Raw genomic sequence first — 27763 nt, 5'->3', positions numbered from 1 at the left:
CAGAAATGTTACCATCTGATAATGAAACTTTTCTTTTTCTAAACAAAACTTAAGTGCCTACAAATGGGGCTGTTTAATAAAAGGCCTCACTTATCAGGTGGGCTCAGTCGGTGACCCGCCTCATCCTCCAGCCTCTTGGGGAGGCCAGGTGTTTGCGCTCCCCAGCACCTACACAAAGCCAGCTTTCTTTCTTTCTTTTCTTTTTTTGAGACAGAGTCTCCCACTGTCCCCCAGACTGGAGTGCAGTGGCGATCTCGGGTCACTGCAACCTCCGCCTCCTGGGTTCAAGCGATTCTGCTGCCTCAGCCTCCTGAGTAGCTGGGACTACAGGCGCCTACCCGGCTAATTTTTCTATTTTTAGTAGAGATGGGGTTTTACCATGTTGGCCAGGATAGTCTCGATCTCCTGACCTCGTGATCCACCCGCCTCGGCCTCCCAAATGCTGGGACTACAGGCGTGAGCCACTGCGCGCGGCCAAAGCCAGCTTTCTTTTGCAGGGGCTGAGACCTGGCACCAAGAGGAAACCCAACAAAAGACTAGGGGCCCGGGCCCGGCAGCCGCAGAAGTTTATAGGCCCGGAGCGTGTGGCACCAGCTGCTCTTGTGACCAGTGCCCTAGGCTAGAGCTTCGGCGCGATCCGCCCAAGGGAGAGTGGCGAAGCCTCCTCGGCCTTTCCAAGAGGAAACTGCTCAGGCCCCGAGGCCACGAAATATTGTCACTCGCTGGAAGCGCGGGCCAAGCCCCGCCCCCGCGAGCCGCCTCTTCCGCTCGCGCTGGGGTGGGGTTTACGCGGCCGCCGGGATCCGCTCGGACGCGGCCACGTTGTCTTGCGCTCTTTGCCCGCCTGGCCCTGAGACCCTGACCCTCGGCTACCCATTCCTGCCCCACTAGCGTGGCCGCGAGCCTCTGTGCGCCGGCCGTATTCCCGCGCTCGTTTAGGGGGCACAGGCGCAGGGAGCGGCCGGGCCACTCTGAGCCTTCGGTGCGCGGGCGCGCTGGGATACGGGCCCGAGAGGCGCCGCCCTCCGTCCGCTCGGTGCCTCTTAGGAACAGCGAACCGGAGAGAGCGCCGGAGAGTTGGGCTCCGTGCAGAGCTCGGCGCCGGGGCCCATGCCCGTGCGCCCCCGCAGGCCGGCGTCATGGCCTCCGGGAGCGTGGCCGAGTGCCTGCAGCAGGAGACCACCTGCCCCGTGTGCCTGCAGTACTTTGCAGAGCCCATGATGCTCGACTGCGGCCATAACATCTGTTGCGCGTGCCTCGCCCGCTGCTGGGGCACGGCAGAGACTAACGTGTCGTGCCCGCAGTGCCGGGAGACCTTCCCGCAGAGGCACATGCGGCCCAACCGGCACCTGGCCAACGTGACCCAACTGGTGAAGCAGCTGCGCACCGAGCGGCCGTCGGGGCCCGGCGGCGAGATGGGCGTGTGCGAGAAGCACCGCGAGCCCCTGAAGCTGTACTGCGAGGAGGACCAGATGCCCATCTGCGTGGTGTGCGACCGCTCCCGCGAGCACCGCGGCCACAGCGTGCTGCCGCTCGAGGAGGCGGTGGAGGGCTTCAAGGTGAGGGCGCGGATCCGGGAGGGCGGGAGCGCGAGTCGGACAAAGGGAGGAGAGAGCCAAAGGGGCTTCCCTTTTTCCGCCTAGAAAATGGCTGAGCCGGACGTGTGGTTCACAGCCGTCATTTCCTCTCTGTCCGCTCCAGAGCCTCAGCACTCAGATTTGGAGGAAAACCTGTAGCTGGCGAGGAAGCCAGGAATGTCCCCACCCCCACTCTCCTTTCTCTATTTACCCCCATGTTTCCTGTCTCACGGACACATGGTACACGGAGACATCCTTTTGACAGTATAAAAGTGCATAAAACCGCGTGCACATCGACAAGCTGCAGACACTCGTACTCCCATCGGCTCTCAGACAAAACGCAGTTGGACGTTAACTGATTTATGCCCATTCCTTAGTCTATAAGCATTTCCCCAGCACTTTCCTGCAATCCGTCCTGGTCTAGAAACTCACAGAAAAGAACAGCTTTTCGCTACTTGAGTAAGTCACTTAACCACTCTGAGACTCAGGAGATAACACAGTTATGAGGAATATTGTGGAATCATGTGACTCACAGAGCCCTTTATGAACTGGCACAGCTAAACAGAAACGTGGAAACAAAGTATTACATATAAAACAGTTGTAAGGTGACCTTCAAGGAGTCCATGATACTGTGTATTTTCTGTACGTTGAGGGCTTCAGGAATGCGTACACAATTATGTCCGTGTTTAAATATGAGTACATTCATGTGTAATCAATCACTTAACATTTATGTTCCTTTCAGCTGTATTTCACTCACTTTGGTGAGAACTCTTGAGTAGGTTGGGAAGATGGTTGCCCATTTCACACATGAGGGAAATAATAAGTCACGTTAATAGTGTGCCTATGTGGAAGAGCTACAATACAACATAGCTCTAAGCCTGCTACTCCAGTCACAGTTCCGCTAAGTCATGCAATATCCTACCAGGGACAGGTAGATGACTCGTTGTTTAAGATAGACAAATAGTCCTGACGAGGTAGCTGAGTGGTTGAAGCCACAGGCTGCTAAGATAGACACAGATTGCCAAAGGAGTGGCTTGTTGGCCCCTGCGCCCTGAGTCTTTCTCTTGTGGGTGGCAGTGTGGCCTAAGGATAAGTGCCAATTAGAGACTTGGCATCAGGTGTGTGGACTCCATGTGTGTGATAAGAAGTGCCATGCTGATACTAAGGTCTACCTAATTTTGAACTGCCCATCTGTTTTGCTTTTCTCAGGAGCAAATCCAGAACCAGCTCGACCATTTAAAAAGAGTGAAAGATTTAAAGAAGAGACGTCGGGCCCAGGGGGAACAGGCACGAGCTGAACTCTTGGTAAGGGTTGTTGGAATTCACAGTTGGTTCTTCTGGTCCTCCCCTCTTCTGTAGAGCTGATGTTAATTCCCTTAAACTTGTCCAGCATGTCACCCAGAACTTGTAGGTAGAAGTGGATCAACCGCACATGGCAGTGGGAACTCGCCTGGAGAACTAAGACATTCCCTTACTTTTGGGGAAAGCATGGAGAAGCCAAGTTTGGAACCCTTGGAAATCAGACCTGTCAGTTTACTTTAACCTGCTAACTGCGTAGACCAAGGTTGATCCTTGGCAAAGCTGAGATAGGTAAAATTATTAGATACAGTTAGCTTGCGTTGGTACCATTCTGCAGACAATTGCTAATAGTGGATTTGTGTAATCCCCGCTGTTGCTTCTCTTTGGGTTATTCTCCTTTCTTAACAATGCCTTAATTCTGAATTTTTTACTCTGCCCTCTTCCTCCAGTCTCTCAAGGCCTCAACAAGTGGCTGATGTGTTAATTTATATTAGGGGTATATGGGAATTTTTTTTTTTTTGGCCGGGTCTCACTCTGTCACCCAGGCTGGAGTGCAATGGGGAGGTTTTGGCTCACTGCAACCTCTGCCTCCCAGTTCAAGCGATTCTCCCACCTCAGCCTCCCAGGTAGCTGAGGCTACAGGCGTATGCCAACAGACTCAGCTAATTTTTGTATTTTTAGTAGAGATGGGGTTTCACCATATTGCCCAGGCTGGTCTCCAACTCCTGACCTCAAGTGATCCACCTGCCTTGGCCTCCCAAAGTGCTGGGATTACAGGTGTGAGCCACTGCACCCAGCCCGGAATTTTGTTTTGAAAAGAAAAAAAAAAAAACAAGGCGGGGCATGGTGGCTCACACTTGTAATCCCAGCACTCTGCGAGGCTGAGGTGGGCGGATCACCTGAGGTCAGGAGTTCAAGACCAGCCTGGCCATGTGAAACCCTGTCTCTACTAAAAATACAAAAAATTAGCTGGGCGTGGTGGTGCACACCTGTAATCCCAGCTATTCAGGAGGCTGAGGCAGGAGAATTGCTTGAACCCGGGAGGCGGAGGTTGCAGTGAGCCGAGATCGCGCCATTGCACTCCAGCCTGGGCAACAAGGGCGAAACTCCGTCTCAAGGAAAAAAAAAAAAAGACAAAAAGTACAGAGACATTTATAAATTTATAATATGCATTTGTATATCCACCACTTAGGTGTTTAAAAATGTTTTTTGAACAATAAATAAAACATTACCAATCTCTACCCACTAGAGGTATTTCTATCTGAAAAGTAAAGTCCCAGACTAGTAGAGTCTAGCGTCATTTTGTCAGTCCTGGTAGGGTGTAGTAAAGAACTTCTGGACCACGAACTCATTCCCATGGTGTCCTTAGATCCCACCACTTGCTCTGCCCACACAATCCACTGAGACTTCAGCTCTCCTTTTTGAAAATAGGTCTGATGGAGAATCGTCTCAGTGAGCCTAAGTGGACTCAAATCATTATGCACACGATGGTATCCTCTGTGGGAGGATTATCAAAGGGGAGAACAGCCCTTCTCTGAGAAATCAGGGCACCTGGACATGCTTCTAGGCTGACACTACTCTGTTGTATAGATGGAGTCATACAACCTCTATGGGCCTCAGTTTGCTCATCTGTGAAACAAGTCAGTTAGACTAGACTAGCAAGGCTAGTACTGCCTTTTTGTCCTCTACAATGGTGTGTGGGTATGTCTTTGGCTGTCTTCAGAAGAATCGAGTGATTGGAGAGGTTGGGCAGAAATGCTAAGTGTCTTACAATGCAAGAAATAGTCCCATGCCAGGCAGAATTGTCCTTCCAAGGTGCCAGTAGCACCCCCTTTGAGAAACACTGAATTAGTTGATATTTAAGGATTGTTTCAGCCTTAATTTTTCATTTCTAAGATTATTTTATATAGTTTATGTCTTTGAAAGAATTACCCAGCTGACACGAAGTATGACCTTTGAAAAGGATTTACAAACAAAGACATATGTGCATAGTGAGTGTCTAAGAAGGGTGGTTAGAGGGATAGTCAGTAGGGGAAGGTTCTCAGGAGAAGCTGAGTTTGGAACAGGTGTTGGCACATTTTTTAAAAAGAGTCAGATAGTGAATATTTTTAGCTTTGTGGGCTATATGGACTGTGTCACAGCTGATTAGCTCTGTTGTAGCTCAAAAGCAGCCATTGCGAATACGTAAATGCAGGGTATGGCTATGTCCAATACAACTTCACTTGACTCCTTTGGAGCTCGTTGCTGGCTCCTTGTTTACTTATTTATTTTGAGACAGAGTTTTGCTCTTGTTGCCCAGGCTGGAGTGCAATGGCACGATCTTGGCTCACTGCAACCTCCGCCTCCCGGGTTCAAGCGATTCTCCTGCCTCAGTCTCCTGAGTAGCTGGGATTACAGGCATGCACCACCACCCCAGCTAATTTTGTATTTTTAGTAGAGATGGTGTTTCTCCATGTTGGTTAGGCTGGTCTTGAACTCCTGACCTAAGGTGATCCGCCCACCTCGGCCTCCAAAGTGCTGGGATTACAGACGTGAGCCACTATGCCCGGCCTGGCTCCTTGTTTAGAACAAAAGTTTATAATAGAGTCCTGTTGGTGGTGGGGGTGGGGTGAAGAACAAAGGACAGTAAGTTATGGCAAACAAATCAGCACCAAGAGTGAATCATGGGGAGACCACCTCTCCCCCTCCCACCCAAAGCTAGAGACAGCAGTTGGTGAACACCCATGAAGGGCAGAGAGCGGGTATGGATTACATATGAAGGGCCCAGGGAAATTGGACAAGGAAACTTATTGGTTGTTCCATCCTCCATAGGGGACATATCTGACCCTGTCACTTTCCTGTGTGACAATCTTCCATGCTTCCCAGTTGGGATAGAGTCCTTACCCCCAGCCTCCCAGGCCAGGCATGACAAGGCCTTACCTTTTCTGGTCCCTTCGCTCAACACTCATGTGCTCCAGCCAGATAGCACCATTTGCTTTCTCTCCCCACTCTTTTACCTGTGCCATTTCTTCTGCCTGGAAAGGTTTCCCGCTCATTGCCTATGTGGTGAACTCTTGTTCATCACATAAACATTGTGTGAAATTGCTTCTGTGAAGATGGTACCAGTTTCTTTCATTGCAGGCTGTCACCCTGTCTTTAATTACCCATCCATGACTACATATTATCACATGAACGTGACTCACTTCTCTGAGTTACTTGAGAACAGGGACTATGTCTTAATAATCACTGGGGTAATGCAGTTCCTGGGCATTATATATCCAGTCAGTAAAGACTGGAAATAATGAGTTAGCACTGTGCTTGTTTTATCCATAATGAGGTCTTGGGGTATGTGGTCACGGGAGAACTATGAAGGCCCTAGAAATGAGCCATTTTTCTCTTTACTGCCTTTCCCTGTCATCTGCATAGAGCCTAACCCAGATGGAGAGGGAGAAGATTGTTTGGGAGTTTGAGCAGCTGTATCACTCCTTAAAGGAGCATGAGTATCGCCTCCTGGCCCGCCTTGAGGAGCTAGACTTGGCCATCTACAATAGCATCAATGGTGCCATCACCCAGTTCTCTTGCAACATCTCCCACCTCAGCAGCCTGATCGCTCAGCTAGAAGAGAAGCAGCAGCAGCCCACCAGGGAGCTCCTGCAGGTAAGGCCTGCAGAGCCCTGCCAGAGCAGCACCCACTGAAAATATCCTCCCTTCTCCTTTGCCAAGTAGTATCCAGGACCCCCTGTCTTCTTTTTAACTCTGCAGGAATAGCAAGAGCTTGCCAAACTCTATATTGTGACCTTGGAAGGAAACTGTGTAAACTAGAAGTTCTGGTTCACACAACTTGAATTAGTCAATTGCATTGTCTCATGGAAATGGCAAAAAGAAGACCTGGTGCTTGTGCCTGCCCAGCACTGACAAGTGGTCTGATTACAGGCAAGGCTTTCAACCTTTTTGGGCCTCGGTGACCTCATTTGTTCAATAATGAGGGGCTTAGACCACATGTCATTCAAAGAGTCTCCTTACTCCAGTATCTTGTAGTTTTAACGTATTACTGTAGTCACAAAACAATGAACACTTGAGCAGGAGTGGTTAGGTTAACTGAGCAGTCCTGTGATTTAACCTTGGTAGAGCAGGTGATAAAGCTGCAGCAGACCTACCCCAGCAAGACTACAGGAAATGAGCTAATGCCTATCTGTCATTTGCTCATTCAGTGCATATTAATTATTTGCTTTGTGTCAGGCACTATTCTAGGCACTGGGATTAAGTGCCAAATAAGCTTTCCTGAATTATATTTTAGTGTGGCGATCAGACAGTTCTTTTTTTGTTTTGTTTTGTTTTGTTTTTTGAGACGGAGTCTCTCTCTGTCGCCCAGGCTGGAGTGCAGTGGCGCAATCTCGGCTCACTGCAAGCTCCGCCTCCCGGGTTCACGCCATTCTCCTGCCTCAGCCTCTCCGAGTAGCTGGGACTACAGGCGCCCGCCACCACGCCCGGCTAATATTTTTGTATTTTTAGTAGAGACGGGGTTTCACCGTGGTCTCGATCTCCTGACCTCATGATCCGCCCGCCTCGGCCTCCCAAAGTGCTGGGATTACAAGCGTGAGCCACCACGCCCGGCCTAGACAGTTCTTATAGGTATTTGATAAAAGCCATTAAAAATGGATGATGGCGGGCCAGGTGTGGTGGCTCACACCTGTAATCCCAGCATTTTGGGGGGCCAAGGCAGGTGGATCACAAGGTCTAGGAGTTCAAGACCAGCCTGGCCAAGATGGTGAAACCCCATCTCCACTAAAAATACAAAAACTAGCCAGGCATGGCTGTGTGCCTGTAGTCCCAGCTACACGGGAGGCTGAGGCAAGGACTTGCCCGAAACCAGGAGGAGGAGGTTGCAGTGAGCCAAGATCGCACCACTGCACTCCAGCCTGGGCAACAGAACAAGACTCTGTCTCAAAAAAATAAAAATAAAAATGGATGATGGCATAGGGCAAGGGTCAGCAAATTATGGTTCATCACCTGTTTTTGTGTGTCCTGGGCAATAAGTATGGTTTTTTTTTTTTTTTTTTTAGGAAGAAGTTTACCCTTGTTCTCCAGGTGGGGGGGCGCGGGCGCGATCTCAGCTCACTGCAACCTCTGCCCTTCGAGTTCAAGCGATTCTCCTGCCTTGGCCTCCCGAGTAGCTGGGATTACGGGCATGCGCCACCGCGCCCAGCTAATTTTTTGTATTTTTAATAGAGACGGGGGTTTCACCATGTTGCCCAGGATGGTCTTGAACTCCTGACCTCGTGATCCACCAGCCTCGGCCTCCCAAAGTGCTGGGATTTTAGGCATGAGCCACCGCACCTGGCCATAAGTATAGTTTTTACATTTTAATTTTAATTTAATATTATTTATATTTTGAGACTGAGTCTTGCTCTGTTGCCCAGGCTGGAGTGCAGTGGTGCGATCTTGGTTCACTGCAACCTCCGCCTCCTGGGTTCAAGCGATTCTCCTGCCTCAACCTCCTGAGTAGCTGAGATTACAGGTGCACACCACCACGCCTGGCTAATTTTTGTATTTTTAGTAGAGGTGGGGTTTCACCATGTTGGTCAGGCTGGTCTTGAACTCCTGACCTCGTGATCTGCCCTCCTGGGCCTCCCAAAGTGTTGGGATTACAGGTGTGAGCCACGGCGCCCGGCCAGTTTACATTTTTAAATGGTAAAAATCAGAAAAATGTATATCTTTTTTTCTTCCTCTTTTTTTTATTTTTGAGACGAAGCAAGGAGGGAGTCGACAACATAGTAATGCAGTTGAGGTCAAATAATATCAAAGCTGATACCCATTTGATTCAATAACATGACCATCATTGGTGACCATATGTAGAACTACCACAATGGAATAATTGGGGCAGGAGCCACATTAGGGGGAGTTGAGTAGTGACTAGGTCGGGTGACTGGAGACTACACAAGTAGATGACTATTTCAAGTACAACTGTTAAGGGGATGTAATAAAATACTTAGAGACGAGACAGGATTATGGAGTTTTATCTGGAGGGGTTAGTTAAAGAAACTAGAAGTTAGACATATTTTCAAAATACATATGGAAAGGAGTCTATGTTGCAAAGTTTCCAGGTGAGGGAGAACGCCGAAGCCACAAGAAACCATATACTGGCCGGGCCCGGTGGCTCATGCCTGTAATCCCAGCACTTTGGGAGGCTGAGGTGGGCAGATCACCTGAGGTTGGGAGATCGAGACCAGCCTGACCAACATGGAGAAACCCCATCCCTACTAAAAATACAAAATTAGCCAGGTGTGGTGGCGCATGCTTGTAATCCCAGCTACTCAGGAGGCTGAGGCAGGAGAATCGCTTGAACCAGGGAGACGATGGTTGCAGTGAGCCGAGATGGCGCCATTGCACTCCAACCTGGGCAACAAGAGCGAAACCCTGTCTAAAAAAAAAAAAAAAAAAAAAGGAAGAAAGAAACCATGTGCTGATCAGCAATGTGCAGTTCCTGAGAAGGCAGGCGGAAATGAGAACTAAAGTACATGTGCCAGGAATTAGTTTCAGAGAGTCTTCTGTTGTATGGGAAGAAATGATTGTTTCAGAGTATGGGAAAGACAGTTGGTCTGCGAGAACTAGTAGGAGTATTTGGTCAGTGCACATCTATTTATAGTGTAACCATTCTGCCCTGCTGTGTAACTTTCTATTTTTTTTTTTTTTTTTTTTGAGTCAGAGTCTTGCTCTGTTGCCCAGGCTGGAGTGCAGTGGTGCGATCTTGGCTCACTGCAACATCCCCCTCCCAAGTTCAAGCAATTAAGTAAGCAGATGGTCAGTCTCGTCCAGGATTGGGGTTTTGCAAGATGGACTTGAGGTTTTTTTTTTCCTTAGTTTTTATTGTTGTTTGAGACAGGGTCTCACTCTGAAACCCAGGCCAGAGTGCAGTGACATGATCATGGCTCACCGCAGCCTTGACCTCCCAGACTAAGATGATCTTCCCACCTCAGCCTCCCAAGTAGCTGGGACTACAGTTGTAAACCACCATGCTTGGCTAATTTTTGTAACTTTTGTAGAGATGGGAGTTTTGCCATGTTGCCTCGGCTGTTCTTGAATTCCTGGGCTCAAGCAGTCCATCTGCCTCAGCCTCCCAAAGTGCTAGGATTACAGGTGTGAGCCACTACATCCAGCCTTCTTCATTTTTTTAATCGTAAAATGTACGTAACCTAAATTTCACCATTTTAAAGTGTAGAACTGGCACAAAGTAGCGTTTAGTAAATCCACAGTGTTGTACAATTATCAACCACTGTCTGGATCTAAAACACTTTTACCACCCAAAAGGAAACCTAACACTATTAAGCAATCACTCCTCATTTCCTTCTACCCCTAACTCCTGACTCTATGGATTAGTCTATTCTAGATATTAGATATAATTGAAATCATACAGTACGTAGCCTTTTTCTTTCACTTAGCATACTTTTTTTTTTTTTTTTGAGGCGGAGTTTCACTCTTGTTGCCCAGGCTGGAGTGTAATGGCACAATCTCGGCTCACTGCAACCTCTGCCTCCCAGGTTCAAGCGATTCCCCTGCCTCAGCCTTTCTAGTAGTTGGTATTACAGGCATGCGCCACCACGCCTGGCTAATTTTGTATTTTTAGTAGAGACGGGGTTTCTCCATGTTGGTCAGGCTAGTCTCAAACTCCCGACTTCAGGTGATCCACCCGCCTCAGCCGCCCAAAGTGTTGAGATTACAGGTGTGAGCCACCACCCCCGGCCTGTCGATAACTTAGCATACTTTTTTAAAGATTCATTCATATTGTAATATGTTTCAGTACTGGCCGGGCGCGGTGGCTCACGCCTGTAATCCCAGCACTTCGGGAGGCCGAGGCGGGCAGATCACGAGGTCAGGAGTTCAAGACCAGCCTGGCCAACATGGTGAAACCCCATCCCTACTAAAAATACAAAAATTAGCCAGGCGTGGTGGCGCATGCCTGTAATCCCAGCTACTCAGGAGGCTGAGGCAGGAGAATCACTTGAACCTGGGAGGCGGAGGTTGCGAGCCGAGATCACACCATTGCACTCCAGCCTATGCAATAGAGTGAGACTCCACTGTTTCAGTACTTTATTTCTCTTTATGGCTGAATAATATTTCATTGTATGGATATATGATATGTTTTGTTTATTCATCAATCGATGGGCATTTTGGTTGTTTGCACCTTTTGGCTATTGTGAATAGTGCTGCTGTGAACATTAAAAGTAGAAAATGATTCACAAATTTGTGTGTTATCTTTGTGCAGGAGCCATGCTAATCTTCTGTGCATGGTTCCCATTTGAGGATACCTGCTGCTGAAGCAAGCGCCATAATTAAGATTTTAAAACCTTTTTTTTTTTTGAGACAAAGTCTCACTCTGTTGCCCAGGCTGGAGTGCAGTGGCACAATCTCAGCTCACTGCAGCTTCCACCTCCTGAGTGAGTCTCCTGCCTCAGCCTCCCGAGTAGCTGGGATTACAGGCACACACCACTACACCTAGCTAATTTTTGTGTTTTTGGTAGAGATGGGGTTTCACCATGTCGGCCAGGCTGGTCTTGAACTCCTGACCTCAGGTGATCTGCCTACCTTGGCCTCCCAAAGTGCTGGTATAATAGACATGAGCTACTGCGCCTGGTCTAAAGCTTCTTTTTTTTTTTTTTTAAAGAATATTTTTTTAAACAGATGGAACATGAAACTGAAGGTGGATGATGAGGAAAGTAGAGAAAGAAAGAAGTCATGGACTCCGTAAGGGAGGAGGGGCTCCATGAATATCAAGAAGTGTTTATGCTGGAAGTCACTGAAAAGCAGGATAAATATTACTTAATGGGGCAATACTGGAGGCATTCCCATTGAGATCAGAAACAGGCCAGATGCTCAGTATCATTTATCTCTATTTAACACTGCATTAAAGGTTGTAACCAGTTCAGTTAAATAAAATAATTATAGGTATACAAATTGGGAAAGAAGTTAACATACAGAAATCAGCAGCCTTCATATGCCAGATAGCAGCCACTAGAAGACATATTAGAAGAGAACATGCTGTTTCCATTTGCAAAAAAACAAACAAAAAAAGCAAGTGATAAAATTATCTGAGAATAAATGTATCTGAGAATAAATTTATAAGAAATATACAAAAACCTATGTGGAGAAAATTATAAAACATTCAGACATTCCTGAAAGACACAAAATAAACTTGAACAAATAAAAGAGATATCACTTGTTCTTTGATAAGACAGGGAAAGCAAGTTGTCCTTCACATTCATAAATGCAGTTTGTTTCTTTTTTTTTTCTGTTACTTGGATACATTGTATAGTGAAGTCTCGGATTTCAGTGTAATCATCACCCAGGTAGTGTACATTGTACCCATTAAGTAATCTCTTATCCCTCATCCCCCCTCCCAACCTTGCAATTTCAACAAAAATACCAACAAGCTCTTTTTCTGGATCTAGACAAATTGACAGTCAACTTCAGATAGAAAAATAAGCACATAATAATATGCACATATAAAATAAGCACATATTATTATGTGCTTATTTTTCTGGGATAGGCCGGTTGCAGTGACTCACACCTGTAATCCCAGTACTTTGGGAGGCCGAGGCAGGTGGATCACCTTAGGTCAGGAGTTCGAGACCAGCCTGGCCAACATGGCAAAACCCCGTCGCTATTAAAAATCCAAAAATTAGCCGGGTGTGGTGGCACGTGCCTGTAATCTCAGCTACCTGGGAGGCTGAGGCAGGAGAATCTCTTGAACCTGGAGGTGGAGGTTGCAGTGAGCTGAGATCGCGCCATTGCACTCCAGCCTGGGAGGCAGATCAAGACTCTGTCTCAAAAAAAAAAAAAAAAAAAAAAAAGCTGGGCTACATCACTAGAGCCCAAGAGGTTGAGCCTGCAGTGAGCTATGATTGCACCGCTGCACTCCAGCATGGGCAACAGAGCAAGACTCTGTCTTAAAAAAAAAAAAAAAAAATAGGTGGGCTACACTGTGAAAGAAGAGCTCTGAGGGAGAACTGGCCCTACTAGATATTACACCATATTTTAAAGCCCATATAATTAAAGCAGTTGGTATTAGTACAAGAAAAAAGTGCACACACATTGTAACCAGTCAAAAGATGGTATTAAAATTGAATATTTGCCACAATTATCACAAATACAAGTGATAGTTCTAACATAAAAAGACCTTTTAAGTACTGAGAGAGAAAAGACCAAAATTCTAGAGAAAAATGAGTTAAAGGCACAAATAGGCAAGCTGCAAAAGACATAAATTGCTTTGTGAACATGTGAAAAAATGCTCAGCTGTAGTTATAATAAGAGAAATGGAAACTAAAACCACACTAAGATACCATTTCTTACTCATTACAATAGCAAAAATTTTCAACTTAATAACACTGTTGACGAAGTGTGGCAGAGACACACATATGCCAGTGGGCTGGTGGGAATGCAAAATCATATGACCCTTTTGGAGGAGAATTTCTCAATGTTTAACAAAACTGTATGTGTGTGTGAGTATGTATACACAGTTAGAATTAACAAATAGTTTTTTTAGGAAGGGTACAGGGAGGAAAGATGAGGAGAGATTGATTAATGGGTACAAATACACAGTTTGATAGAAGAAATAAAACCTAGTGTTTGATAGGTCCGTAGGGTGACTGTAGTTTACAAATCTATTATATATATCTATGTATATGCACACACATATACATACATATATTATATATGTATATATTTTTTTGAGACAGAGTTTCACTCTTGTTGCCCAGGCTGGAGTACGATGGCATGATCTCGGCTCACTGCAACCTCTGCCTCCTGGGTTCAAGCGATTCTCCTGCCTCAGCCTCCCGAGTAGCTGAGATTACAGGCATACGCCACCACGCCCGACTAATTTTGTATTTTTAGTAGAGACAGGGTTTCTCCATGTTGGCCAGTCTGGTCTCAAACTCCCGACCTCAGGTGATCCGCCTACCTGGACCTCCCAAAGTGCTGGGATTACAGGCGTGAGCCACCGCGCCTGGCCTATTTTATATTCCAAAGTGACTAGAGGAGAATAATTGCAGTGCTTCTTGCATAAAGAAAAGGCAAATACTTACGATGTGATGGATATCCCAATACACTGATTTCTTTACAAATTATGAATGTGTTAAATTATCACATGTACCCCCCAAATCTGTATGTCTGTTATGTATCAATAAAAAACTTAAAAAATCTAAGAATTTACTTTGAAGATATAACTAAGTATGAAAATTATTTGAAAATACATGTGCACAAGAAAACTTGCTGCAACATTTTTATAATTGAAAAATACTGGAAATAGTCTAACTTCGAAACCTGCAAGATTGTTTTAGTTAATTGTGCACATATACACTATGGAATACTATCCAAGTTTAAAAAAAAAGGAAAAGAACGATACCTATGAACTGATACGGAGTGGTTTTCAGTATGTATTGCTTTGTGGAAAATAAAAATGTAAAATAGAGAGTATGCTACTTTTTTTTTTTTCCCTGAGACAGAGTTTCACTCTTGTTGCCCAGGCATGAGCCACTGCACCTGATAAGAGTATGCTACTTTTTGTGTATGAAAGAAGGGAGAGGCCACCGCTGGCTCACACTTGTAATCCCAGCACTTTGAGAGGCCGAGGCGGGTGGATCACCTGAGGTCAGAAGTTCAAGACCATCCTGTCCAACATGGCGAAATGCTGTCTGTGCTAAAAATAGAAAAACTAGCCGGGCGTGGTGGCAGACACCTGTAGTCCCAGCTACTCAGGAGGCTGAGGCAGGAGAATTGCTCGAACCCAGGTGGCAGAGGTTGCAGTGAGCCAAGATCGCGCCATTGCACTCCAGCCTGGGCTACACAGAGTGAGACTCCGTCTCAAAAAAAAAAAAAAAAAGAAAAGAAAACATACTGGAGTTCTTTGAACTAACAGCTTTTCTGTATATTTGAAATTATTTCATAATAAAAAGAAAACAAGCTGGACAGGTAGGCAAGCTTGAGGTCCAGTCATAGGATGCTTGAGTTAGTAAATTTGAAATCCTGAGGTCCTTGACCAGTGCATGGTGGATACTGAAGGAGGGTGTGGGAAATGCTGGTATAGCAAATAGTATGCATCCCATTTTCTTCTTCCTGCCTTTTAGCTCCTCAACACTGAGTTATGTTCCAGTGATCCTTTTCTCCCTAATTTCTCCCATGAGAGCCAGTCTGTAATTGGTTTTTCAACAAACATCTGTGAAAGAAAACTGAAGTTATAAATGACTTCTCATGGTTTTTTTTTTTTCCCCTTCTCTTGCAGGACATTGGGGACACATTGAGCAGGTATAGTTTTCTGTTTCCCTAGTGTTAAATCAAATATGAGAAGACTGTCTCCTTCACATTTGTAAATCCTGAAAGGAGCCCTGAGCCTGAGGATGGACATCTTATCAAATTGACACATATCCCTGAAGAGAGTCACTAGTATACAAAGAATTAGATGAACCACAACTCTACTCAGTAAAATTCAGGAAGTAGGGGGTTCACGTGGGAGGCTGCTGGTGGATTAGGGGGATGAGGACACTTCCATGGAGAGGGTGTGGCCTTACAGGGACCTGGGCTGAATATAAGGGTAGTTTATGTCTGTTGCTTCCTATACATTTCAGAATCCTTTCCCCCTTCATCATCTCATTTTTTTTTTTTTTTCTATAATGGGGAAATAAAGCCTAAGAAAGGTGTGACTGGCCTGGATTTACATAATTACTGATGAGCCACCTGGATTCTGGCTCTTATTCTTACTCTTGCTATTTCTCTATGTTCCATCAAAAAAAAAAAAAAAAAAAAGAAAGAACTCCCTGGCAGCTGGAACACGATCAAAGAGGGAGAGCTTGGAGGGGGCAGTAAGCCAGGGCAAAGCTGTTTTGCAGGATGGATGATGAGGCAAGTGGGATGGGCCTTGGGAACCTCATGTTTGGTACAAGAATGCCTTCGGGGTGGAAACTGACTTTGAGGAAGCTGTACTGTGAAGGTGATTAAGACCCTGAATGGTGAAAACCTTCTAAAGCAAAATGCAGCTTGACTATGTGGGAGCATTTAAGGAGATTGGGGAGGTCCTTATAGATGGGGCAGTTTGGCTGAGAGGCCTGTGTTGATAGAATCATGTTGATGGAATTGAGGTTCCTGAGGGACCCTAGGATGGAGATAAGATGGAGTTCATACCAGTCCCAGCCAGATGACCCAAGCAAATAATACCGTTACCTGCTACTTTATGATGCCAGTCTAGCTCTGACCTAACGTACAGAGTTAGCTGCCTCAGACCCTAGCAGTTTGTGACATTAAGGATTGAATTTGGCTGTATAAGATAGGAAACCCAAAATTTTATTGGCTTAAGGCTTAAACATAATAGAAGAAATGTGCGGGTTGGGTGCGGTGGCTCACACCTATAATCCCAGCATTTTGGGAGGCCAAGGCAGGCGGATCACCTGAGGTGAGGAGTTCGAGACCAGCCTGACCAACATGGTGAAACCCCGTTTCTACTAAAAATACAAAAATTAGCTGGGTGTGGTGGTGCATGCCCAGTTAATTGGGAGGTTGAGGCAGGAGAATTGCTCAAACTCGGGTGGCAGAGGTTGCAGTGAGCTGAGATCATGCTACTGCACTCCAGCCTGGGCGACAGAGCCTGACTCCATCTCAAGAAAAAAAAAAAAAAAAATAAGAAATGTGCAGGTAGGTAGTCTGTGGCTAGTATAGTAACTCCAGTGATCCTCAGAGACTCAGGTTTCTTCCCATTCACTGTTCTTTTTTTTTTTTTTTTGAGACGGTGTCTCGCTTTGTCGCCCAGGCTGGAGTGCAGTGGCGCAATCTTGGCTCACTGCAAGCTCCGCCTCCCGGGTTCACGCCATTTTCCTGCCTCAGCCTCTCCGAGTAGCTGGGACTACAGGCGCCCGCCACCACGCCCGGCTAATTTTTTGTATTTTTAGTAGAGACGGGGTTTCATTGTGGTCTTGATCTCCTGACCTCGTGATCCGCCCGCCTCGGCCTCCCAAAGTGCTGGGATTACAAGCGTGAGCCACCGCGCCCGGCCCCCATTCACTGTTCTACCATCCCTAAGGTATGGTCCTCATACAGTCCACGATAGCTGGTAGAATGCCAACCAAGAAGAAGGAGATAAGTCACATCACATTACTTTTTTTTCTTCTTTTTTTTTTTCATTTTTATTTTTTGTAGAGGCAGGGTCTCACCATGTTGCCCAGGCTGGTCTTGAACTCCTAGCCTCAAAGCAATTCTCCCACCTTGGCCTCCGAAAGTGTTGGGATTGCAAGCATGAGCCACTGTTCCCAGTCGTGTTACTTTTTTAAGTAGACCTCTCAAAACACCATGAGATACATCTTACCTCTCATAGGCCAGAACTTAGTCACAAGGTCACATCTAGCTATGAGGGACTGGGCAGCTGTGAGCCATAAAAGGCAGAAGTTGGCAGAAAGGGTATGGGATAGGCAACTGGCAGTCTTTGCTATAGACATCCTTGCAGGGCTAGGGAATTGGGTATTGTACCCCACAGTGCCCTTCTATCTGAACATGTCATTCTCTCCATATTTGGGAACCTGAGAATTCGGGTTAATTGCCCACCATAAATATCAAGGACTGTCATGGAATCTCGTGCTTTCTGGCAAAGTCAGCCTCATATATAATTCCGTAAATCTTTTTGAGTACTTAATATTTGAAAAGCTGTGAGCTAGGTGCTTTAGGAGGGTATGAGAATGAGTACAATATCTACCCTATTTTGGGCTAGAGGATCATAGCTCAGGAAGAGAAGGTAGGAAAAGCTGTAGTGGCTGATTTTAAAGACCGTCCATGTACGCTAGACAGTTTGGCTTAGCCCCTGTCCTAGTTCCTGGAAGGTCATGGAATTGGGAAAAATAATTTACTTGGGCCGGACGCGGTAGCTTACGCCTGTAATCCCAGCACTTTGGGAGGCCGAGGCAGGAGGATCACCTGAGGTCAGGAGTTCGAGACCAGCCTGACCAATAATGGAGAAACCCCATCTCTACTAAAAATACAAAATTAGCTGGGTATGGTGGCACATGCCTGTAATCCCAGCTACTCAGGAGGCTGAGGCAGGAGAATCGCTTGAACCTGGGAGGCGGAAGTTGCGGTGAGCTGAGATGGCGCCATTGCACTCCAGCCTGGGCAACGAGCGAAACTCCATCTCAAAAAAAAAAAAAAAAAATTTACTCATGTTTTTTAAATTTAGGGCTGAAAGAATCAGGATTCCTGAACCTTGGATCACACCTCCAGATTTGCAAGAGAAAATCCACATTTTTGCCCAAAAATGTCTATTCTTGACGGAGAGTCTAAAGCAGTTCACAGGTAAAGTGAGGAGAGGTGTCATGAGGGGAAATGGATTTATATTCAATATCTGCATATTGCCTGATGAAAGGATATATTTTCCAGCCAGACAGTGGGATGCAAACTGAATATTTTCTTGTTTTCTTTTCTTAGAAAAAATGCAGTCAGATATGGAGAAAATCCAAGGTAAATTTATCTACCTACTGGGCTTTTGATGTAAAGTTGCTTGGAAAAAAGAACACCTGCACTGAAAGTGGGAAACATGGGATAAGGGTGATACCCATTGGCCAGCCTTCCCTGATATTTTACATCTTCCCTTTGGTCTTAATTAATTTTCTTAATTAACAGCCTCTTGTTTTAATTTGAAGTCTGTTAACTGTATTTAGTCAATTCTGAATCTGCATTGATGGAGGAGAAAAATAAGCAATCCAAAAATTAATCAATCTAGAATTAATTTGATTGTTTACTTCGGAAAGAATGAACAAAAACTACCTTGGATACGTTTCACTTGAGCCAGTGTTTATCATTGTAATTTACTGAGTTCCTACTGCTTGTGGGCACAGGTGCCAGCTCGGGCTGGAGGAATCAAGCAGCGCTGACAGGCAGCACCACCAGGGACGTGGTTAAGAGCGGGCAGTCAGGAGTCAGACCGCCTGGGTTCTGGGCCTGCCTCTACCACTTAGTAAGGATTCAACAAGTAATTTCCTCATCTGTAACAGAACAGTAATAGTTCTTACTTCCTAAGTTTTAAGAATTAAGGTTAGTTACCATTTCTAACACTTCTAGAATAGAACCTGACACATAAATAAGTCCTATATTTATGTTTATTAAATCGTTCTAGGCATTTGGAGAAGCTTTTCCAAATTAAAATTTTTCTGCTCACGAGCCACGTTCAGTAAAGAGTTGGCCGTATATTATTCCACCCAGGAATACTAAAATTCCTGGGCAGTCTGCTGGGTTCTGAAATCCTTATATGTAGGTGAACCCTTCTCTTAATTATTAGAAATTACAAACCCCCACAATCTTTGATAATTTTCTGTCTTATATATGCTGGGTTCTTATTTGCATTGCATCTATTCAGATACATACTTTTTGGGGCATCTAGCAACATAGAGCTAGTAGATACATGTCCTCTACAAGCAAGACAAATGGGGAGAAACTCCACTCAATACAGTGGGTAATACCAGAAGTGGTTAGTTCAGGCATGACTTTCCTTGATCTGGCTCTTCTTTTCTTGCCACTTAAAAGGCTTAATGGGATAATGTGTGAAAAATTCTGTTTCAACTATAATGTGCCTTATAAATGAATGGTCATGTTTACACCAGAGTGTCAGTGAGTGTCACTTGAGCCATTCAGCTCTCGTACACAGATGACTTACGAAACTCAAAAGTTATGTATGACGTGGGGTTGGAACCGCGTTTCCCTCTGCAAAATCAGCTGACTCACTGGAAGGTGGAATTCTTGATCTTGGCTCAGTTTGATCCCATATTCTGCCAGTCTCAGGCATGTGGTTATCCCTGTACTTAAGATTCCCAATCCCTCTCCCCTTAAAGCTTTTGGTTGGATGATAGAGCCATACATCATATGAAAAAATTAGTGCATGATTGACAACAGAGGTTCTGGGGTTTCTAGTGGAGACCACTGCTTTATGATGACTAACCAAAGCCCCCTCTGTTATGTATTTCCTGGAAACCCTCATGACTTCCATAACTTTTCTCTTTTATTCTTTCAGAATTAAGAGAGGCTCAGTTATACTCAGGTAGGTGATGAGAGACAAAACCATATAGGGTAAGGAGTAAAAATCCTTGTGAACCTAACTACTATTATGAATGATTTGGAAATTGCTTAGATTTGGATTCTTTAGGTTACATGTATAAAGATGATACACAACAACCACAAAAATCCTCAGTTGTTTCTATGCGTTAACAGTATCTTTGCCTCCTGAAATGCCTCAGAGCTGAAGCCATAGGGTAAAATCAATCTCAGGTGTTAAAGCAGGATTATAGGGTGGAAACCACAGTTCCCCAAAAGTAGAACAGAGCTGGTACACTAGTACACTGCTCTGCCTGCCCAGCTTCAGGGTCAAACCATGGTTTGTGACAAGCAGGACTGATTGAGCTCCACTATTACTCTTGAGTGCTAGAGGAAGTCTAGGAGTCTTGTGTCATCCCATCACTGTGCCTCAGAGCAAAGTTTGAAACTCCCCTTCTCCCTCACAACCACTTTCACCCTACTGTAGAGCCTGGGTTAATTTAACATTGCAGAAGTACTCAAATCTAAGGTGTATTCGTCCCACAGTCACAGTCACCTTCTGTTATGAAGTGTCCTCTAAATGAAGAGAAGGACTTTACATACAGTGGATCTGCAGTCCTGGGTGTGCACTGGCTCTGATCCATATTTAATTTCAACAAGTATTAACTGAGTACTTTGCTTGTATCCTACACTGCCTAATGTGCAGGGTATTTTAGAGGAACAGAAAAGCGTAAGTCATCCTACTCTTGGGGTTTACATTGTCTGGTTGGAGGTATACCCATGACACAAGAAGAAGGTAGGCAACTGTTGTAGACAGATTGTTGAACCAGGAACCAAGGGTTCTGCGGTTCTTGGTTACCTCTGCCAGTTGCCTGTCTTTTGTGAGAGTAAAAATTTGTGGGCTTAAATTTCTGAGGGGTAATGTTTGGGACTCTTCTTCCTGAACAAGATGTGAGGAGCAAATGAGAGAATACATACCAGTATTTTTATGTATTTATTTTATTGATTTTAATTTTTTAAATTTTTTATTATTATTCATTTTAGAGGCAGGTTCTCTGTTGCCCAGGTTGGTGTGCAGTGGCATGGTGATAGCTTGCTGCAGCCTCATTCTCCTGGGCTCAAGTGATCCTCCTGCCTCAGCCTCCTGAGTAGCTGGAATTACAGGCATGCACCACCATGCTTGCCTAATTTTTTTACTTTTATTTTTTGTAGAGACAGGGTCTCAAACTCCTGTATGCAAGCAATCCTCTTGCCTCAGCTTCCCAAAGTGCTGAGATTACAGGCATGAGCCACATACCCGGCCCACTATCAGTGTTTTCGAAGCAGGAAAACACTTGATAGCAAGATGCTGTAATACTAAATGCCAGAGGAGATGACATGGGTCATACACAGTTTTAGATTTCAGAACAGGAAGAGTGTAATGGCCTGGGCAGATTAAGGAAAACTTGGAGGATGCGTGTCTTGTACTGGACGTTAGAAGAAGATGAATAGAGCTTTGATCTGCAGAGTAAAGATCTTATAGAATGGATAAAAGAGTGATTTGGACTGGGTGTAGTGGCTCACACCTGTAGTCCTAACACTTTGGGAGGCTGAAATGGGAAGTCTGCTTGAGCCCGGGAGATGAAGTCTGCAGTGAGCCATGATTATGCCACTGTACTACTACAGTCTGGGTGACAGAGTGAGACCTCATCTCAAAAAATAAGAAAAAGTAGGCCGGGCGCGGTGGCTCACGCTTGTAATCCCAGCACTTTGGGAGGCCGAGGCGGGCGGATCACGAGGTCAGGAGATCGAGACCACGGTGAAACCCCGTCTCTACTAAAAATACAAAAAAAAAAAAAAAAAGCCGGGCGCGGTGGCTCACGCTTGTAATCCCAGCACTTTGGGAGGCCGAGGCGGGCGGATCACGAGGTCAGGAGATCGAGACCACAGTGAAACCCCGTCTCTACTAAAAATACAAAAAAATTAGCCGGGCGCGGTGGCGGGCGCCTGTAGTCCCAGCTACTTGGAGAGGCTGAGGCAGGAGAATGGCGTGAACCCGGGAGGCAGAGCTTGCAGTGAGCCGAGATTGCACCACTGTACTCCAGCCTGGGTGACAGAGCGAGACTCCGTCTCAAAAAAAAAAAAAAAAAAATAAGAAAAAGTAAAAAATAATTTTAAAAGAGTGATTTAAAAGGTAAGCATACCAATACAGGTTCCCAGTCCCTTACCCACAGTTCTAAAATCCCAAATCTCTGAAAGTCAAAACCTTTTTCATTATTTTGTAGGAAATTAATTATAGCATCAAAACCTGAATTTATGTGGTACCGTTTAGAGTCTTTATTCTTCATTATGTAAACATGCATGGATCTCACAGCAGATCTATTAATATTTCATTATAGAATGCTGTGCCAGACCCTGCCTAAAACCTGTAATATTCTGAATTCTGTGAAACTTGGGGCCCCTGGAGTTTTCAGAATAAGGGATGATGAGCGTGTAAGAAGACCTCAATTCAGCATATCAGCCAGGCACAGTGGCTCATGCCTGAAATCACATTGCTTTGGGAAGTTGAGGTGGGAGGATTGCTTGAGGCCAAGAGTTCGAGACCATCCTGGGCAACATAGTAAGACCTCATCTCTACAAAAAATTTTTAAAAATTAGCCAGGGTGGTAGTGCACACCTATGGTCCCAGCTACTTGGGAGTCTTAGGCAGGAGAATCACCTGAGCCCAGGAGTTTGGGGTTACAATGAACTATGACCACACCACTGTGCTCCAGCCTAGGCAACAGAGCAAGACCCTATCTCTTAAAATCAGTTCATAATGGATATTGTGGCTTCAGATGTGAAAGAAAAGATACGGGGCTAAAATTCTGTATTTTCAGTGTATTCTGGTAACCAGCTAATCCAAGCAGTAATTTTTGAAATGTGAAGTTTAGAATATATTTTAAATAAAATACATGCAACCTCTAGTGGGAACCTCTTATTCTTGGGAAGGTAGTAGAAAGGCGCTGGGTGTTCTAGAATAGGCTCTCCTGGCCCGCGGCTGACTGTCTTCTTTTTGTCTCTGCAGTGGACGTGACTCTGGACCCAGACACGGCCTACCCCAGCCTGATCCTCTCTGATAATCTGCGGCAAGTGCGGTACAGTTACCTCCAACAGGACCTGCCTGACAACCCCGAGAGGTTCAATCTGTTTCCCTGTGTCTTGGGCTCTCCGTGCTTCATCGCTGGGAGACATTATTGGGAGGTAGAGGTGGGAGATAAAGCCAAGTGGACCATAGGTGTCTGTGAAGACTCAGTGTGCAGAAAAGGTGGAGTAACCTCAGCCCCCCAGAATGGATTCTGGGCAGTGTCTTTGTGGTATGGGAAAGAATATTGGGCTCTTACCTCCCCAATGACTGCCCTCCCCCTGCGGACCCCGCTCCAGCGGGTGGGGATTTTCTTGGACTATGATGCTGGTGAGGTCTCCTTCTACAACGTGACAGAGAGGTGTCACACCTTCACTTTCTCTCATGCTACCTTTTGTGGGCCTGTCCGGCCCTACTTCAGTCTGAGTTACTCGGGAGGGAAAAGCGCAGCTCCTCTGATCATCTGCCCCATGAGTGGGATAGATGGGTTTTCTGGCCATGTTGGGAATCATGGTCATTCCATGGAGACCTCCCCTTGAGGAGGTGAATTCAGGCCAAAGGGCTGTTGGCTGTAATCCTACGCCAGGCACAAGGCATCTTGTTGCCTTGCCATGTCCTGTCACAGCTGGGTATCCTTACCATGTTCCACGCCCTTGCAGTGGGAGACAGGATGTCCATGTTCTCTACCATCCTTTTCCTTCCCATGCAGATTGTGAAATGTAATGAGATGTATCAAGATATCCTAGAAATAAAAACCAGATGTCCACCTCCAGTGTTTCACACTTTCTGGTTTTACACATTGCTGGAAGGATAAAGAGTATGGATAATCTTTGGATTTGGAGAGACATTCAAGATACTTCCAGCTTCTTGGCTCAGCCTGGCTTCCTCTGGTTCAGCCCCACATAATGATTATGGCGATTTGCTGTCATTTCTGGGCTAGGGCTCCTTTCTAACAACCTAGACTGGAACAAGGCCCTGTCAGCATGGCTCCCTTTATCCCAGTTTTTCTCTGGGAACAGTACCTCTGCCCCTGATTCCCAATCTGCCATAGTTTTATTAACTCCATTAAAGAAGCCTGTGTGTGTTTTGGTTAAGTTACAGTTATTTTACAATAATAGTGGGTAATGGCCCCACCTCTGTTATGAGATAATGTTCTAATCAATGTCTCTGCCTTTGTATCTTTTCTGAGGGCTTTGTCTGCTCCCTTCATTCTAATGAAAGGTGTATTCTAGTGCTGGGTGCATATCATCCAGGATAATATTCTGCCCATCTCCATCCTCTGTTACTAGATCCCTTACCAGTCACATTTGTGGACTGGTGGCCAGTCGTATACCATCCCTGGAAGGATTCTGGGACAATATTCCAGGGATTCATTGACTTCTTGGGTCCTTTTCTCCATTTCCTTTGGGGGAAGGGGGAACTGACCATTCTTAAGTGCATACTATCAAGGGGCAGCTCCATCCCCATGGCCATTGGATCATGAGACACTCTGAAGTCAGAAGGCTGGGGCAGATGATTTCGAGCAAGCCCCCATGATGGTTCTCACTCCTGCTTCTCTTTGGGTACATGCCCCTCTGTTTAAAAATAAAGTGAACATGGATGTTTACATTGTTGTTGATTTCTGGGTATTGTTAGGATTGGGTTCACATGTTGGAATGGGTGTGGGGAGAAAATGCTTAATGGTGTTGCTTTCCTATATGGGTCCAAAAATCCCACTCTGGCCAATAGTTTACTTCAAACTGGAAAATAAAACCACTTTCTCAGTACCATGTCACTGCTTTCTAGTGGTGCTAAGAAAGTAGTGTTGGACATTCATAGCCAACAGTTATTTTTTTTTTTTTTGAGATGGAGTCTCGCTCTGTCGCCCAGGCTAGAGTGCAGTGGCACGATCTCGGCTCACTGCAACCTCTGCCTCCCAGGTTCAAGCGATTCTCCTGCCTCAGCCTCCAGAGTAGCTGGGACTACAGGCGCCTACCACTGCGCCTGGCTAATTTTTTATTTTTAGTAGAGATGGGGTTTCACCATCTTGGCCAGGCTGGTCTTGAACTCCTGACCCTTGTGATCCACCTGTTTCGGCCTCCTAAAGTGCTGGGATTAAAGGCGTGAGCCACCGCGCCTGGCCTCCCTACAGTTCTTATTATATTGGTTAATCCTATAATTTTACTAGGAAGGTATTTTCTCAAGCCCTTTTTGTAGTATTGTGCCAGGCATTGGGGTTCCATGGCTGAGGTTCATGAGTTGGTGATATCATGTCCTAATTCTTCATTTATTCATCAGGTTTTAAGGGAAATAATAGAACCAGGGCTATAGAAAGTAGCTTCCATGAGGCTAGATTAGCTTTTGCCAAATATTCTGAGATCTAAATGTATACGGTAGTATATATACAGGTACGTAAATACTACTAACAAACATAGAGCAGTGCTTGGCACATCATATGAAGAGCTTTATGCACAGTAACTTCTTTAGTGCTCATGATAACTTTATCAAGTATGTACTATTGTCTGTCTTTACAGATAAAGAAACTGCGGCAGAGTGGGTAAATGAGTTATCCAAGGTACACAGCTAGGAAGCAGCAGAGGCAGGATTCAAACTGAGATGGAACACATGACCACATCAGGTCCTGCCCCCACAACATGTGTTATTGGTTATCTTCTAGTTCTTGTGGGTGGTGTTGAGAGATGACAGCGTGCTGGCAGTCCTCACAGCCCACGCTTGCTCTCGGCGCCGCCTCTGCCTGGGCTCCCACTTCGGCGGCACTTGAGGAGCCCTTCAGCCCACCGCTGCACTGTGGGAGCCATTTTCTGGGCTGGCCAAGGCCAGAGCTGGCTCCCTCAGCTTGCAGGTAGGTGTGGAGGGAGAGGCGCGAGCGGGAACCAGGGCTGCGCGTGGCACTTGCAGGCCAGCTGGAGTTCCGGGTGGGCGTGGGCTTAGCGGGCCCCGCACTCGGAGCAGCCGGCCGGCCCTGCCAGCCCCGGGCAATGAGGGGTTTAGCACCCAGGCCAGCGGCTGCACAGGGTGTACTGGTTCCCCCAGCAGTGCCAGTCCACCGGTGCTGCGCTCGATTTCTCACTGGGCCTTAGCTGCTTTCCCGCGGGGCAGGCCTCTGGACCTGCAGCCCGCCATGCCTGAGCCTCTCACCCCCTCCATGGGCTCCTGGGCGGCCCCAGCCTCCCCGATGAGCACCGCCCCATGCTCCACGGTGCCTAGTCCCATCGACCACCCAAGGGCTGAGGAGTGCGGATGCACGGCGCAGGACTGGCAGGCAGCTCCACCTGCAGCTCCGGTGCAGGATCCACTGGGTGAAGCCAGCTGGGCTCCTGAGTCCGGTGGGGATGCGGAGAACCTTTGTGTCTAGCTCAGGGATTGTAAATACACCAGTGGGCACTCTGTATCTAGCTCAAGGTTTGTAAGCACACCAATCAGCACCCTGTGTCTAGCTCAGGGTTTGTGAATGCACCAATCGACACTGTATCTAGCTACTCTCGTGGGGCCTTGGAGAACCTTTGTGTCTAGCTCAGGGATTGTAAACGCATCAATCAGTGCCCTGTCAAAACAGACCACTCGGCTCCAATCAGCAGGATGTGGGTGGGGCCAGATAGAATAAAAGCAGGCTGCCGGAGCCAGCAGTGGCAACCCGCTTAGGTTCCCTTCCACAGTGTGGAAGCTTTGTTCTTTCGCCCTTTGCAATAAACCTTGCTACTGCTTACTCTTCGGGTCCACGCTGCTTTTATGAGCTGTCACACACCGCGAAGGTCTGCAGCTTCACTCCTGAAGCCCACGAGCCCACCGGGAGGAACAAACAACTCCAGATGCGCCGTCTTAAGAGCTGTGACGCTCACCACGAAGGTCTGCAGTTTCACTCCTGAGCCAGCGAGACCATGAACCCACCAGAAGGAAGAAACTGAACACATCGAACATCAGAAGGAACGAACAACTCCAGACGTGCCACCACTGACAGCTGTAACACTCACCGCGAGGGTCTGCGGCTTCATTCTTGAAGTCAGTGGGACCAAGAACCCACCAATTCTGGACACAGTGTGTTTATAGGTATTTATTTATATTTTTAGTTTTAAAAGCCTGCCAGTTTGAATGGGATTAAATGAACTTGTGATTCTAAGTTTTACTCATCTGCAGAAAGGTGTAAGTTTTGAGTTCACCGAGTCAGGAATTGAGTCACTAAAGGCAGATATGGGGCCCTCTCCGATTCCTTTGACTCCCCTCTCATTCCTCAGAACATCTGCAATTGTTAATTATACGTTAGGGCTTCAATAACTTCTCCTTCCTTAGTTCTTTTGCTGTTCCAGGAAGTGTGTGTTTGTGCATGCATGCCTGCGCACATGCCTGTGTGTCTTCAGGTGCTCTTCTTTTTTCTGATAAAGGCCAACACAAAGAAGACCATCTTCCCCAAGAGCAGACAAGGCCTAATAAAAGATAGGTTTAAAGAATAAAGGGAAACTGAACATGGCCCCTACCCTCCACCATGTACAATTAAGTGAGAAGATGAGAAATGCATGTAACAGCCTAACACTTGTGCCATTAAGAGCAAATAGCTATCAGATGGTAAATGAGAGCCATTTGTTAATGCCTTTAGTTATCTGAGATGCAGACCAAAGAGTATAGATGGAAATCACATATCTCCTCCCAGCAAAATAAAAAACAAAACTCAAAAGGTTCTTAGCATACCAATGGTGGTTGAGTTGCTTCTTCACAAATGAAAGACATTTTTTTATTCAAATAGACAATTCAACCA

The 27763-nt window shown here is 46.1% G+C and overlaps 1 protein-coding gene and 1 non-coding gene across 3 annotated transcripts; one reads left to right on the top strand and one right to left on the bottom strand.

Moving 5' to 3' along the window:
• Positions 1 to 779: 779 nt before the first annotated feature.
• On the top strand, positions 780 to 24619 carry TRIM27 (tripartite motif containing 27). Of its 2 annotated transcripts, XM_032140385.2 has the most exons (9): positions 780 to 1559; positions 2787 to 2882; positions 6282 to 6512; positions 15133 to 15155; positions 18064 to 18179; positions 18312 to 18344; positions 19891 to 19917; positions 22957 to 23068; positions 23723 to 24619. In XM_032140385.2, the coding sequence occupies exons 1-9, from the start codon at positions 1140 to 1142 to the stop codon at positions 23727 to 23729; spliced, it is 1065 nt and encodes a 354-aa protein (XP_031996276.1). In that variant the 5' UTR covers positions 780 to 1139; the 3' UTR covers positions 23730 to 24619. The 2 variants fall into 2 exon arrangements, with proteins under 2 accessions (XP_031996276.1, XP_031996275.1); XM_032140384.2 differs by having other exon boundaries at positions 22957 to 24619.
• LOC116460583 (U6 spliceosomal RNA) lies at positions 11074 to 11176 on the bottom strand. Its single transcript, XR_004245870.1, has one exon. It is a non-coding gene; the product is annotated as a U6 spliceosomal RNA (small nuclear RNA).
• Positions 24620 to 27763: the final 3144 nt, after the last annotated feature.

This window comes from Hylobates moloch, unplaced genomic scaffold (assembly GCF_009828535.3).
Source record: "Hylobates moloch isolate HMO894 unplaced genomic scaffold, HMol_V3 SCAFFOLD_20, whole genome shotgun sequence".
NCBI classification, from domain to species: Eukaryota; Metazoa; Chordata; class Mammalia; order Primates; family Hylobatidae; genus Hylobates; species Hylobates moloch.
This window is presented reverse-complemented; position numbering and strand designations above follow the sequence as displayed.